At 42.6% G+C, this 14,428-nt stretch overlaps 1 protein-coding gene across 6 annotated transcripts in view; it reads left to right on the top strand.

Annotated features, from left to right (window-relative positions):
- Positions 1-14,428, top strand: part of Ttc7b (tetratricopeptide repeat domain 7B) — a 249,360-nt gene that overhangs the window by 105,176 nt on the left and 129,756 nt on the right. For 5 of the 6 annotated variants that reach the window (XM_063240840.1, XM_063240837.1, XM_063240838.1 and 2 more), the window contains 2 exons: positions 6,802-6,880; positions 12,080-12,252. In XM_063240840.1, coding sequence (XP_063096910.1) covers positions 6,802-6,880; positions 12,080-12,252 — 252 coding nt within the window. Of the gene's footprint in view, positions 1-2,158; positions 2,191-6,801; positions 6,881-12,079; positions 12,253-14,428 lie in introns of those variants that run through there. The other variant, XM_063240841.1, reaches the window with a different exon arrangement.

Genomic DNA, 14,428 nt, shown 5'->3' on the forward strand with positions numbered 1-14,428 from the left:
GCTTGGTCTGGCTGCAGTCATCCACCACGCTGTGTTTTGTTTCTCAGAGTTTAAACTGATAGATAAATGTATGGATCCCATGGTGAATATTTGAAAGCCAACCCTTATATCATAGATTTCGGATTAAAAGTACTATATGCCTGGCATGGTGGCACATGCCTGAAATCTCAGCTGGAGGGTGAGACAGAAGGATTACAAGCTCCACCCCCAGCCTGGGCAACTAAGTGAGACCCTGTCTGAAAATTTTAAAAGGAGATGGGGATGCAGCTCAGTGGTAGAGTTCTTGCCTAGTGTGAGTGAGGCCTCGGTTTCAATTTCCAGTACTGGGAAAGTAAAGGTAACATTGGACTGGAGAATCCAAGGATGTACTGGATGCTGGTGAGCTTCTTGTGTTAAACTGAGCAGCGTTAAAATACAAGTTAAGGAGGGAGCCTGTTTGTTGACAGGCTGTTGTATTTCCTGTGCCTGACTCCTGGCTGGTGTAGTTCATTCTCATTCACTCTCCCCCACCCCACTCTCTCCCCCACCACTCTCTCCCTCCCTCCCTCTCCCTCCCTCACTCTCCCTCTCTCATCTCTCCCTCCCTATCCACCCCGCTTTTTCCATGTATTTAATACTGTATGAAGATTGATGTTCTTTGATTGCTTTCCAGAGGTTGAGGAGGAAGAAGGATATGAGATGGGACAAATCTTTCCATATTTTGTGTCTCTTAGAGACACAGGGTTGAGGAAGTGATGAGCTAGAAGAGTGAGTTCTTTCAACTCTTTCTTGTTCTTATGGCAGTTGGCTCACTTTCAATTATGGGTCATTTGCATGCGTGTCAAAATGACTTGTTTGTGTCTCTGTCCTGGCCTATTAAGTATGTGCTCCTAGAAGCCACTCTGTGACTTGTTTGACTTTGTATCCCTGGTACCTGTTATGCCACCTGATACGTGGCACCTGCTCAGTGTGCTGTTTGCTGCTGGCTGCCTAGCCAAATGTATAATTCACTCTGCTTTTGTCACGAGGAAGCTTTAGTTGCTAAAGTAGTCCAAAAAATGTTGTTAAGCCTAGTACAACTCTCATTAGGTTTGAAATGAGACCTCCGGAAGCTTGGCCTGCTTGTTCACATCCCAGCGAGGATGGTTGTCACACCCTCTGCCACTATATCTGGGCTGCAGCTGGCTTGCTCCATTGCTCAGAGTCCTTTGCTAATGAGGCCAAGGTTGTGGGTTTGATCCCTGGCCCCTGAATGCAGCAAGCCATCTGTCTTCACAAATGCATGTCATTGGATACCAGGCGCAGTGTGCAGAGGGAGAAGCTGGAATCCATTCTGGGAAAAACAGCTCTCTGACAGCCAGCCAGAACTATCCTTCTGGACTGCAAAGGACGTCTTTATCTCCTTCCATTTTCCAGATCTGGATATCTGGTTCTGATTTCAAACTTTTTCAGAATAGATGCTAAGGGCTACATATATAGAGCAGAGGCAGTTCTCAAGCCCGGGAACCCCAAGCTGTTGACCTAGAGGCATTGTGAGTATGGACAGGGTCCAAATGATGATGCCATAGAAGCATCTGTTTCAGTTGACCTCTGGAAGTCACAAGAACTCTCTGCAGCAAGGAGATGAGGGAGAAAGGTTGCAGAATACAGGCTGCGCTCACCCTTTCCTTCCTTTGGGTACCTAGCTTCCTGTCACTAGGTGCTTGGCTAGGTCTGTGAAGCAGTTGGCACCAGGAGGGATTGGGCACAAAGCGGGCTGTGCTCCTGAGACAGCTGTAGTTGCAGGTGGGCAGACATAGACCCCGCTGGCAATCAGCGTGGTGAGTACTTTCTAGGTGTAAGAAGTGTGCATCCTTGTTGGAGCACTTTAACAGCTAGGAAAGTCTTGGCTCTGGGCCCTGATGGGTGACAGTGTCCCTGGGACCCTGTAGATAGGGAGAGGAACATCTTCAGGCAGGAGCACAGACTTCTACTAAAATACCTGGAAGGTTTATTTTGTTTTGTTTTTCCCTTTACCTTGAAACCCTCATTTCCCTTGCAGCTCTCTAAACCTATCAGACAAGGCACACCAGGCCTGTCACTTGGCCCAGGAGGACAGCTCTGTTTGCCCCTACCCTGAAAGGATACCACTGATGCTTTCTAGTTAAGAGAGCACGTAGATCTGCTGTCTGCCAGTCCACGCTCAGTGAGAAGGATGAGGACAAGAAGCAGGTAGAAAATGCATCCCCTTGTGGTCTTGGTTTATTTGGCCCAGAACGGTTCTGACTCATTTGTTCAGAAAGCACTGATTGGCCAGGCTCTGTTGGAAGGGCTGGGGATATGGCAGGAGGAAGACAGAGACCTCTGTCTTAGAGACGCTTTCTGTTTAGCGGGGATGAGAAGCCACCTCAGCTCCCTGAGGAGGGACAGTGTCCCCTGTTTACCAGTGTATCCTCAGTGACCAGCCAGGAACCTGACAGGAGATGCTGCTCAGTGATTACTGAAACCATCAACTGCTTAAATGCTCTAGAAATGCCATCGGTAAGAAAGAATCTGGAAAAAGTCAAACAACATATTTGTTCTGAGAGATCTATGTGCTGACTCCTTCTGTCATTGATTTTTAGTTGTAAAATTCTCAGCCAGAGGAGAAATTGGATTTGCTCAGGCTACCTGCTCTTTATCATCCAGGAATCTGACATGCAGCAGTTCTCCAGTCTTTTATTGACATCTCAATTTTGAGTTTACATGACAAAGGCAGAGTATACTGAATTTAAAGTTGGTGGCCTGGATCAAATTTGGAGGTCAGAAGAATATTTGAAAGAACATGTTGAAGAAGATTGTCTTATCCGATCTTTGTCCCCTCAAAAATGGAAGGGGAAGTAATAGAAAAATATGTTGAGGTCAGCGTTGAGCTGGTCCATCCTGGGCTGCAAAAGTTTCTAACTCCCCTAGTTTCTCCCAGCCTGGGTTTGCCATTGTGCTTTTGGAGCCGGAGCCTCGGCTTCCTCCCTGAGAGCATCTCTCCTGTGGTTTGACAGTGCGGAGGCAGAGAAGACAGTCTCAGAGAGGCAAGACTGTTCAGGGTCATAAAATAGCACAGGACAAAACTGGATGCTTGAGTGTGAATTTGGAGGACTTGAAAAATACTGTGCAGGGCCCGAGGGAAACTGCAGCTTGTCCCATGGAGAGACAGTCAAGACCGAGGTCCAATACAGGCGAGGCTGCCCTCTCCCTGGGACCCAGTGGCCTTGGGGGCTGGCACTGACCTTCAGGAAGTTATGATTTATACTGATGTAAAGGGCCAGCCAGACAAGTCCTGGAAGGAACAGATTGAGAAGGAGGATGAACCGTATAGAAAAGGGAGGAAAAAAGAAAAGGATGGAACCAAAAAAAAGGATAGAAGTAGGTTGGGGCAGAGCTGAAGGTGTCGCCGTGGAAAGTGGTAGACTTTGCTGGCAGAGGAGAAACAAGGGCTTTGCCGAGAGCATGGCAAGGGATGTGGCCGTATCCCCCTGGTGGGTTGGCACAGCAGTGATGCTGGTGAGTGGACACAGGGTTCTGCTTGCCTGTCCAGCTGAGCAAGCAGCTGGCATCAGAGGACTCACAGGCCCCTCCTCGCCTTGAGTACAGCCAAGCTGTTGGGAACCGGCCCACCTGGAGGGAAGTGTACCCTGTTTAGGAAGCGTGCTGGAGCGCAGCACGGAAGATGAACCCCCAGCTTTGACAGCCTGCCAGAGTGCTCGCTGCTCGAATGCTGGCTAGAACATTCCTTGTGAGACAGATTACCATAATGAATGCTGATGTCATTGCACTGTCTCGTCAAGGGTGTTGAAATGGAGTAAATGACCTCACATCAAGGGTCTGTGGAAACCCACAAACCCAGGAAATTCCTTGGCTCTCTTGTCTTCATTTTAGAGTGGAAATTTTAACTAGCAGGTTATTCTAGATATTTAATGGATCTTAGTATTTTAAGAACAACCTAATAGTTTAGAGCTATGAAGGCAGTCATGTAGATTGCCAAATTGGGTGAATATAATATAGAAATAATTCTTACAGGCTGTTTTCTTCTTTCTTTGATGTTCTTGTTGTTCCTATCATGTTTCAAAAAATTTTTTTTCCTGTATCAGAGGCAACACTAGAAGTGATTGGTTCACATTATGTAATTTTTAAATGTCTATATTTAAATGTCCCTAGGGTTTGCTTAGAATTGTAATACCTTGGTATTGGGGAACGTGTGGCCCTTTCTAATACTTGAGATGTGCAGTCTTTCAGCTCCTGCCCGCTTTCCTCTCTCAGCTTGGCCGGTCAGTGGTGGGGCAGGTGGTGGGTCAAGGCTGTCTGAGGGAGCGGCATTCATTTGCATGGGCCACAGCTGGGCCTCTTCCATTCTGTGCCTACTGTGGACTCTTCATTTAGAAGCAGGATTCGTCTCAGCTTGAGAAAGAATTGGATTCTGAATCCTAAACTCCATCTAGGACTAAGCGAGAAAAAGGTTGAGAAAGGCTTGCCTTTGCTGCAGAGGCTTCCTGGGGAACATGCACCCCGTGCTGGTTTTGCCAGATCATGTGCAGCATCTTTCAGTGCACATAGCTTTCTGCTGTTTATCCACCAGAGGGCCTCAGTCCTTCATGGGAGAAACCACCTGGACCCTTGAAAGGGAGTTGAGTTTCTCTGCCCATCATTTATTTATCTCTTTAGGCAGCTGAGGTCGTTACCCTCAGGCACCCGACTTTTTCGGGTCAACAGATTTTCTTTCCAGTTTTGAACCAGTGTCTAGGAATATCTTAACTGTCATCACTGGAATGTACAGGATTTACATTATACTTCTCCTTCTTAGGTAACACACATGTTAATAGCACAAAATACACACCTGAGCTCTTGGATTCATATTTGTTCTTTCCTCTAGAGTTACGTTCCTGAGTTAGAGCTTATATTTCTTTTACCCAAGGAGGTAATAGAATATGGTGGAATGCTCCCAGCTTGCTCTCTCGCCAAGTTTTGGACCTGAGCAGGCTCTTTTCCTTCTGTGTGAGCTCGGTTGTGTTGGATCATTTATAGCTAGAAAATTCTGTGCTTCTATAACATATAAATAGCAATTCTGCAGGGAGAGCGCAAGAGATGTTCTGAATGGCCAATTCCTACTGAGTTACATGTAATATTTAGCTTGGTACTGCTGATTCTAGACCTAATTTCCACTCTGGTAAAGTAGCCTCTTTTCAGGGTCTCCAAGGGATACTGACTGAGACACACCCTGTTTCACCCTACTCAAAGTGCCGTGACTTGTACATACTGGGAGCTTAATCACTGATTCTGAAACAAAATTAGACTATCTTAGCCATCCTCATCTCTGTTTTAGTTGTAGCTATTTCCTCCCCCTTTGTTGCTTAAGAGACCAGAGCTGTAGTCCAGAGGAAATGTACTTTGTTGCCTGTGAACATGGATCCCATAAAAACAAATGAAGAGAAAGCAGAGTAGATTGCAAATGTTTACTCACATCCTTTAGATTGTATTAGTGTTGCTTGGAGTCCCGAGCACAGGTTTCTGTTTTTATGCCCACATCAAGCTTCTGATCTATGTGTCGGTGAGAAGAATCTGGGAATATTCGTGTACCTAATGCCAGTGAACCATTGTCTTAAAGTCCTGGGCTGATCTTATGAATGAGGGCCCGGAAGAGGTGTAGGTATAAGATGCAGATTAATAGCCCTTTTGAGTGCTTGTAACTTACAGAATCCACATTTTGATTTAATACCTCTATGTGATTTAAAATGCCATCCAGAAGAGAGCTAAATACCTAGAGCATCTGCCACAGCCTGCAGAGGCTGGCTGACAGATCTGCACCAGATGACCTGTTCTGTGGCTTTTTGGAAGGCTGAGATGTGTTCTAATGAGCGGGTTATAAATAACACCGAGTTATGTCATAGGTGGCAGCAACACTCCACGTAAAGGGACCTGCTAGGAAGAGTTCCCAGCTGAAAAGGTGGGCCCAGTGTTCAGAGAGGACACGTAGGTGTGGATACACTGACCACAAAGTAACTAGAGAATGAAATGCAGGAGTTTGCAGGGCAGTGAGACCAGGTTTATTCTGATCACCTTCAGGAAGCCCCAGGTGCCACTGTCACCATTCTGCCCTCAGAAGGGGCTTTCAGGGCTGGGTTTACAGCTCAGTAGGGGAGTACTTGCCTCACATATGCAAGACCCAGGATTTGATCTGCAGCCCTGCCCAGAAAAGAAAAAGAAAAAGAGGCCTTTGACCCTTTGCTTCTTTTTGTCAGTGCAAGGTTGGGAAGAGGGCTGATTTGATGGATTTCCTGGGAATGATTTATGATCTGAAAGATGCACAGTGGTTGCCTGGTGGGCTGATCATTTTTCATACCATTTATCTTTGTCCAACCTGTACATTTGCAACAAGAAGCCTTGGACTTGCATTCGGTGCCTTTCTGATATTCTTGTATCCTTTGCCCAATGTTGCCACCTACTTTTTAAATGAAAACAGAGATGTTAGTACCACTCTGTTGGAACCACTGCAAGTTGGAGATATAGTAGATAGACCCTTGCAGGAGATCTTGTTCTCTTCCTTCTTCTTCTTTTGACCTCAGAACTGATTTTCTAATTTTTATTTTCTTGAGGAAATTTGTTTGGGGCTAGAAAGCACAAAGAACCATCAGTCTTAGGTCAGATTTTTCAGATCACACCAAAGATAGGATAGACATGTGCAGAATAATTGTTTGCTTAGAATCTAGCCAACAGCTTCCATACAGACAAAATGCATTGAAATATGTGTGTAAAATATTTAACATTAATATATGCCAGATGGAAACCCTGTCAAATTCTGTGTACACACAGGAACTTGACAAGAGGAGTTGGAAGATTTAGAGAGATTCTCAGAGCAGTGGAAACGAGAACAACACAAAACCTGCGGATGGTAAGCGTGACTAATGACTTGGTTGTGGCTACCAGGACCCTTGTCCCATATGTGTACATTTTATGTTGAACTATGTAGCATATTGTATATAGATAGCAATTCACCTATCTGAAGTATACATTTCGATGGTTTTTAACCAATCATTTACCCCGAGAATCACTTGGGCATTGCATTTGTTTACATATTGACTGTCATTTCAATAGTCATATTGAACCATTGAATAAATTTGATAAAATTCTTTTTTATATTTCTAATTTTATTGTCTTATAAAAATTAATGAGAAAATATGCACTTTTTTGGTCACTTTGTATTTAAATAATTGGACCTGGTAAGTGGTTAACATATTTGCATTTGTTTAGCTATCACTAATATCACTATTTAGTGTTTGATTTCAGAACATTATATCACTCCTAAAATAATGTATTCATTAGTAATCAGTTCCCATTTTCCCCTTCCACCAGCCCCTGACCACCACTAATTTATTTTCTGTTATGAATTTCTCTAATTTAGACATGTCATATAAATAGAATTACACAATATGTGGTCTTTTGTGACTAGCTTCCTTTACTTAGCATAATACATGCAAGATTCCCTTTGTGTTGCAGCATTTATTAACCTTTCTTTTTTTAACTGCCACATAATATTCTGTTGTATGGATATACCATGTTTTATTCACCCATTTATCAGTTGATAGACCTTTGAATTGTTTCCTTTTGGGGCTGTTACAAATAATGCTACTACGGACATTTATGTACAAGTTTTAGAATAGACATATGTGTTCCTTTTCCTTGGATATGTACTGGGGAGTGGAATCACTGGGTCATGTGTAACTCTTATGTTCAGCATTTTTAGGGACTGCCAGACTATTTCTCAAAGCAGCTGCACCATTGTACATTCCTGCTTATCTTAACCAACACTTGCTATTGTCTTTACAGTTGTAGCCATTGTGGGTGAAAAGTGCTACCTCATGGTGGTTTTGACTTCTGTTTCCTTGGTGGCCAGTGATGCTGAGTGTCTTTTATGTGCTTGTTGGCAGTGCTCTCCCTTGAAATACAAGAGCTGTATTCTGCATTCGCAAATGCCAGTGTGGAAGAAGTTGTCTGCTTATGATTCATACCAAAACCCAGACAGAACAGTGCAAATAAGATCCTGAAGGATGCTGGTTGCTTGATTAGTTATTTTGACCATAATGCTCAGAAGAGAAATGAAGGGGAGTTAAATTATCTGGTTGATCAGGAAGTTGGCTATTCTGTTGAGTTAAGTTCTGTTTGTTGTCTTTTTAACCCTTTCATTTTCTTCTTTTGGGAGATTCATGAATTAGACCTCTGTAGCTCACCCCAAAGAGTCATGGCCAGTGGGTGAGGCCTGGCGTTTACTAGAAACTAAACAAATGCCACTTGTCACAACTGATGTAATGACCATCTGTAAGATTGCAGCTCCTTTTATCTTTTATCAGCCATGCTATTCTCCTTCCTTTGTTAAGAATTCTTTAAACGTTTGCTAGAGTATTCAGTGGAGCAAGGCTAAGAGACTCATGTCACAGGAAATGAAACTACAGATTTTAAAATGTGCATGCATGACTTAACCAGGTGGCTAATCTAGGTTTTCATGGAATCAGGATGTTGAGATAAGATTAACACCTTTACACACACACACACACACACACACACACAAAATCACACATACTTCACCATGAACTCTCCTGGTTTTCAGTATTTATATACTGATGCCATTTGCATGTGCCTTAAATTCAAAGAAGTCATTTTGATTTTTAGGGTTCTTTCAGGCAGAAAAACCAGCAAGAATATGGATTAAAAGTTTGTTTCCAGATTGTCTTTTTCTCATATTGACTTACCTCAGCATTCTTAAAGCTTCTGGACTGATTAGTATGAATAGCTTCTTCCAAGATCTAAAAGCACAGTGAAAGTAACTGATTAAATTGGCAAGTGTTTAATTACTTTAAAAGCACATTGGAAAATCCAATCTTCCAAAGTTACTCAAAAGGAACATTTGTTCACATTTACTAACTCTTAAATATATATTGTAACATGTATATCACAACACGATGCACAATAATATTACATATATTTACATATATTATACATTATGTCACATATTGACTCATATGTATGTTTACAATATTTTATACTATATAATAGATATTATAATATTATATATTGTAGAAACCAACAGGTTTTCCTCATTAAAGGGTGCAAGCATCCCCAATACACTGTGGGGATCTGCTGCTTAGTGTTAATTTTCTTTTTTTTTTTTTTTTTTTTTTTTTTTTTTGTCTTTTTTCCTTTCATCTGTACTGGGGATCGAACTCACAACTGCCTGCTTGCAAGGCAGGCGCTTATGCCGCTGAGCTAAATCCCCAGCCTCTTAGTGTTAGTTTTCTAAACTAGAGAATATCTTCCATTGATGTCTAAGGTTTATGATTATCAAATCAATGTATTTGAACTTTTTAAGAAAGTCCTGTGAGATAAGATTCTGAACAGATATGAACGAGGAACGGACCAGGTCTCTTCCGTGATTAATCAGAAAGGCGGGTAGAGGTTCCTGGAGGCTGGTGGCCAGGAGCTGCCCCCAGGTCCTTCGCTGGCAGCGCCCTGTGTTAACAGAAGTGGTTTCCATTATGTATCACACTGAGGTACAAGTGTGACTCTGGTCTCTGCTGATTATCTTCAAGTGGCCTAAGTTAAACTGTTTCTAATTCCTTGAACACTTAACCAGAGATGCCTATCAGACTTATCTGAGGAACTTCAGTGTTTGGTTTGTTTGTTACAAGCACTAGGCGTGACCCCAGGGACTGGCACACACAGGCAAGAGCTCTGTCACTGAGCTGCATTCCCCAGATCTGTCTGAGGGACTTAGAACAAATAACCTGTCCCCACTGCTATCCTCAAAAATTCAAGTCATGTGGTTCTAGGAAGAGCCTGAGAGCTGGTGTTCCTGAAGTTCCCCAAGTGAGTCCCATGCCAGCCTTACAGAAAAGCACCTCCTGAGTCCCTGTGCACTGGGGCCTCAGTTCACCCTGGACACCAGAAAGCTTCTTCAGCCGATGTCACTTATAAGACAGTTTCCATCAGCCTGAATTAATAACTTTGTGATTAGTTTTAGAGTAGCTAATGTTTACAAATTCGTGAAATTCATGTGAGATGGAAAAATTATTTGTGAATTTGATCCGGTGTGAGACCATAGAAGAGAAGGGTTTAAAAGTACCCATACTCAGTTGTACTCCTAGGTTTATACCCCAAAGAATTGAAAACAGGTGTTCAAACACAAACTGCACATGAATGTTTGCACTACCACTACTTCCAACAGTAAGGGTAGAAACAACCCAAATGCCTGCAAGTAAAAGGTGAGTAAACAAAATGTGGTATGGCTATACAATAGAAGGCCAGTCAGCAATCAAAATGGACAGAGTGCCAAGACAGACTCAATGTGAATGAATCTGGAAAACATGCTATCTGAAGGAAGCCAGCCATAAAGGACCCATGTTACATAATGTCCAAAATGGCAAACACACACCAGACAGAAAGCATTTTAATTGTTCCCAGGATCTGGCAGAAAGGAAAAGTGAGAAGTAACTGTTGAAAGCATGTAGTGTTTCCTTTTGGAGTGATGAAAGTGTTCCGGAACCAGGTAGAGGTGATAGTTGCCCAATATTGTGAATGTACTCAATGCCACTGGATTGTACACTGTAAAGTATCTCATAGTGGATACAGAAAAGAAGAAAAAGAAGTTTCTGTACCTCTAGAATCTCAGCATAACAGACATGGCCAGCAATGACGTTCCCTCCTCTTTCTTTCCTTTTAGCATTTATTTCTCAGCTGTGGTGAGTGGAGAGTATTTCTGTCAGCTGAAGCTTGCAGCAGAACTCATTAGCTATATGACTGCAGTGAGATCAGAATGAAACTATAATGGCAGGTTTAAGAAAACAGCTCAGGAACTGTTTAGGTCCTGAAAATTGTGTTCTTATGAGATCTTTACAGATGACTCAGTTGGGGATGATCAGAGCGCATTTAATTTCGCATTTTTATAGACATTTAAAAGCAGTGGGTCTTACTCGGGAATAATTGAGAAAATTTGCCTTTACCCAGTGGTTATCAGAAACCGCCAAGCCAGTGATTTGGTTGTATTTAAGTTTCCTTGGGGAATGTTAAGAGATTTCACACAGATGAAAGCTGGCAATGTTCTCTTCTGGAACATATTTATGTAAAAAGGCTCATTCTTAGAGAAGCTCAGCATTCTTTGTTCCGTGAAACTCTGCTGGGTGAAATTGTATTGCGGCTGACCACAAGGCCCCAGGCTACCATGGGATATGGTGCTTCTGTTTTTAAGGGCATTTCCCCTCATTTTCCCTGTACTGGAAGATTATGAGCTAATTCAACTTACACACATCAATCAATAAAATACTGCCTAGCACATGCCACACACCTCTCCCATATATTATTTTTAGTACTGTTCTAGGCAGTGGAGTTACAGAGGGTTCAGGGAAACATATTAAATGACACTGCTTAAGAGACAATATCCAGGTGTTCCTGGGTCTTCGTGGCGAGGAGGTGATACATGCCTGTCAGAAGCCACACATACAATTTTGGCTTCTGTGTCACACAGGACTGGTGGGAGCCTCCCAGGCCACACTGGAACAGAGCCCTTGGGTGCTGGTCCCAAGGGTGGGCCAGGTACAGTTGGCTCTTGCAATTCTGAGAAGGAGGACTTTGTGAAATTCTTCGTGCGCATCATATGGTCAACGAAGAGATGTTTTTCAGGAAAGGCATCAGCTAAGTCGAGTCTGGCTTTTCTCCAGATTAGAGCTTTAGCAGGCATCTGTTGGGAGGTGATGAAAATATCTGAGGTTCACCTGTTATTTATAAGAGCTCTTGGAAAAGGGCTTAGCTAAAAGTTCATTGGTTCTGATATAAAACTTGTTTAGTGTTCTAGGGTGTAACAGAAACAGGGCAGCACTACAGACACATGAGCCTTTAAAAAAAATGTTCAAATATCTTAGTGTATCATATTTTCTTTTTTTTTTTTTGTCCTAAACTAGTATAATTTTCATCATTGAAGTAAGAAAAATTAAATTATGAATCTTGGAATCGCGCCTGGCACAAAGTGATGGCTGATAAATATGTAGTGACTGAGTAATTTAAAGAGATTCACGGCCCTGCCTTTCCTCCTTTATGTTCCCAGACAATCGCCAGGCAGTTGGCGGAGATCTTGTTGCGGGGTATGTGTGAGCAGAGCTACTGGAACCCCCTGGAGGATCCTCCATGCCAGTCCCCTCTGGACGATCCTCTCCGGAAAGGAGCAAACACCAAAACCTACACCCTCACCCGCAGAGCCCGGGTCTACTCAGGAGAGAAGTACGGAAGCTGGGGGCCGGGGAGGAAATGCTCAAGGCTAAGATGTATACTGGCAGAAGGGACTCAGATGAATAAGCTTTTTTAAAAATTTTTACTGGTTTAGTAGATGTTTCATCCCACTTCACAACTTCAGCAAGTATGTGCACTACAGGGACATTTTAAGTAGAGAGCTGCTCTCTCCTTGGGCTTCCGCGCCATCCTCACCCCCACCGTGGGTCCAGGGCTGCAGAGCTGCTCTCTGGGCACACGAGCCAAGTTGCCCACAGCATCGCCCCCGCAGCCAAGCATTGGGTGTTTTAATTGCAGGGTTGGGACCTTGTGGGTTTTGGGTGCAGTTGAGGTGCTCATTTTTTAAAAGGTTTTCCACCACTGATCTATGGATTCTCATTCCACTTAACCTAACAAGCCAGCCAGCTCGTTGTAGTCGGAGCAAGCATGTTTTCTTTTCTTCAGCAATTCCTTGATGCTTTTGTTTAAATAATCTTATAAGTCAATCTAAATAAAAGGAAGGTTAAATAGTTTGCCACTGATTAGAAGGTAAGGTCCCTTTAAATGTTTTTTTATTTTTTTAAGCTTTAAATCCAGGATTTGATCAACTTGGGGAAAATAGACCAGAGAGCCACTTCTTCTTAAGCCTCAGTGTCCCCAGGTCAGGGCGGGAGGACAAGGGAAGGGGAAACAATAGGAAGGGCCAGAAGCCAGGGCAGTCTGTTCCTGGGTCCTAGTACCTCCTGTCAGAGGCCCGAATTCCTTCTTTGTGTGGTGCGGTAAGGACAAGGCACAGTGACCTTTACACAAAGGAAAGGGGACCACACATGAATGAATGTGGAAAACCTCTTTAGTGTCACTGAAGTGGACAAATGGCAGAGAGGCTGTGGACAGCTGCTTCTGAAACCTGCAGAAAGTGCTGAGAGATGGGCCTACCAGATAATCCACAAGCGACATCTGAAAATGGCTGGGTGGCTTTTCTCCAGACTGCCACTTCTTAATCCTCTGAAGCTGACTGCTAGCATCTCTCCCTTATGACCTTCGTGTTCAGTTTGCTTTTCTTAGATGGGTTCTGATACAGAGCATATTCCTGGTTTCTTCCTGAAGTGTATTTTAATTTAGTTTTAACCCTCCACTTTCCATGGCCTTGTTGAACCATGAGTTCATTTAATTTTTGGACTGTATTTACTCCTTAGTTCTTATATGGTTTCTTAAATCATCTGTTCAAGCAGCTCTCAAGCTCTCACTGCAAAAATGCTCATCTCTTAGGATGAACTATTTAGAAGCAGATTTGAAGTGGTACATAATCCATTTTCTGCGTTAGTATTTTGTTGAAGATTTTTACATCTATAACAATAACATATTGTTCTATAGTTTCCTTGTAACCTCCTGGATTTTGATACCAGACCTTATAAAACAAGTTAGAGTAGTTCCTTTTCTTTTATTTTTTAAAAGCATTTATTGGAGAATTGATACTAATTCTCCATTAAATGTTTCATAGAATTTAACAGTGAAATTATCTGGTTCTGGGCTTTTCTTGGTGGGACTTTTTTGAAAACTAATGCAATTTCTCGACATAGGTCTATTCATATTCTCTTTTTCTTCTTGAGTCAGTTTTAGTAGTATGTGTATTTCTAGAAAGTTCTAGAAATCTAAAGTGCCTAATTTGATTATCTACAGCTGTTTACTGTATTATAAATTTTTTGCTTTCTGCCAAATTGGTTGTTATGTCCTCTCTTTAATTTCTCATTGTAGTGATTTTTCTCTTTTTTATGGTCAGCCTAAGTAAAGATGTGTCAGTTTGTTGATCTTTTAACAAGCTAACTTTTGGTTTTGTTTAGTTTCTCTATTGAGATTCTACTGTCAAATTCCCATGCTAATCTTTATGCCTTCATTAATTATCAACTTTCTAGTTTCATGTGTTCCCCATCCTGATTCTTACTTGGACTATCAGTACAAGGAAAAAAACTGGTTCCATGTTTGGGGCTCTCGCATTACCAGAGCAGGGTAATCTGATTGGTCAGCAATGGGACATAAGAACACCATCACTGGTGCTGATTGGGAGGTGGAAGAGGGAGTCTGTGGATAGTGCTCAATTTAAGTCTTGTCAGAGCCAACAGTCCCAGGTCCTCCCTTGCACTTGGTCTCCTACTCACAGTGTGAGCATGAAGCGCAGGCGAGACACAAG

This window comes from Cavia porcellus, unplaced genomic scaffold (genome assembly GCF_034190915.1).
Source record: "Cavia porcellus strain 051 isolate PalLab524CR breed Dunkin Hartley unplaced genomic scaffold, mCavPor4.1 scaffold_31, whole genome shotgun sequence".
Lineage (NCBI taxonomy): Eukaryota > Metazoa > Chordata > Mammalia > Rodentia > Caviidae > Cavia > Cavia porcellus.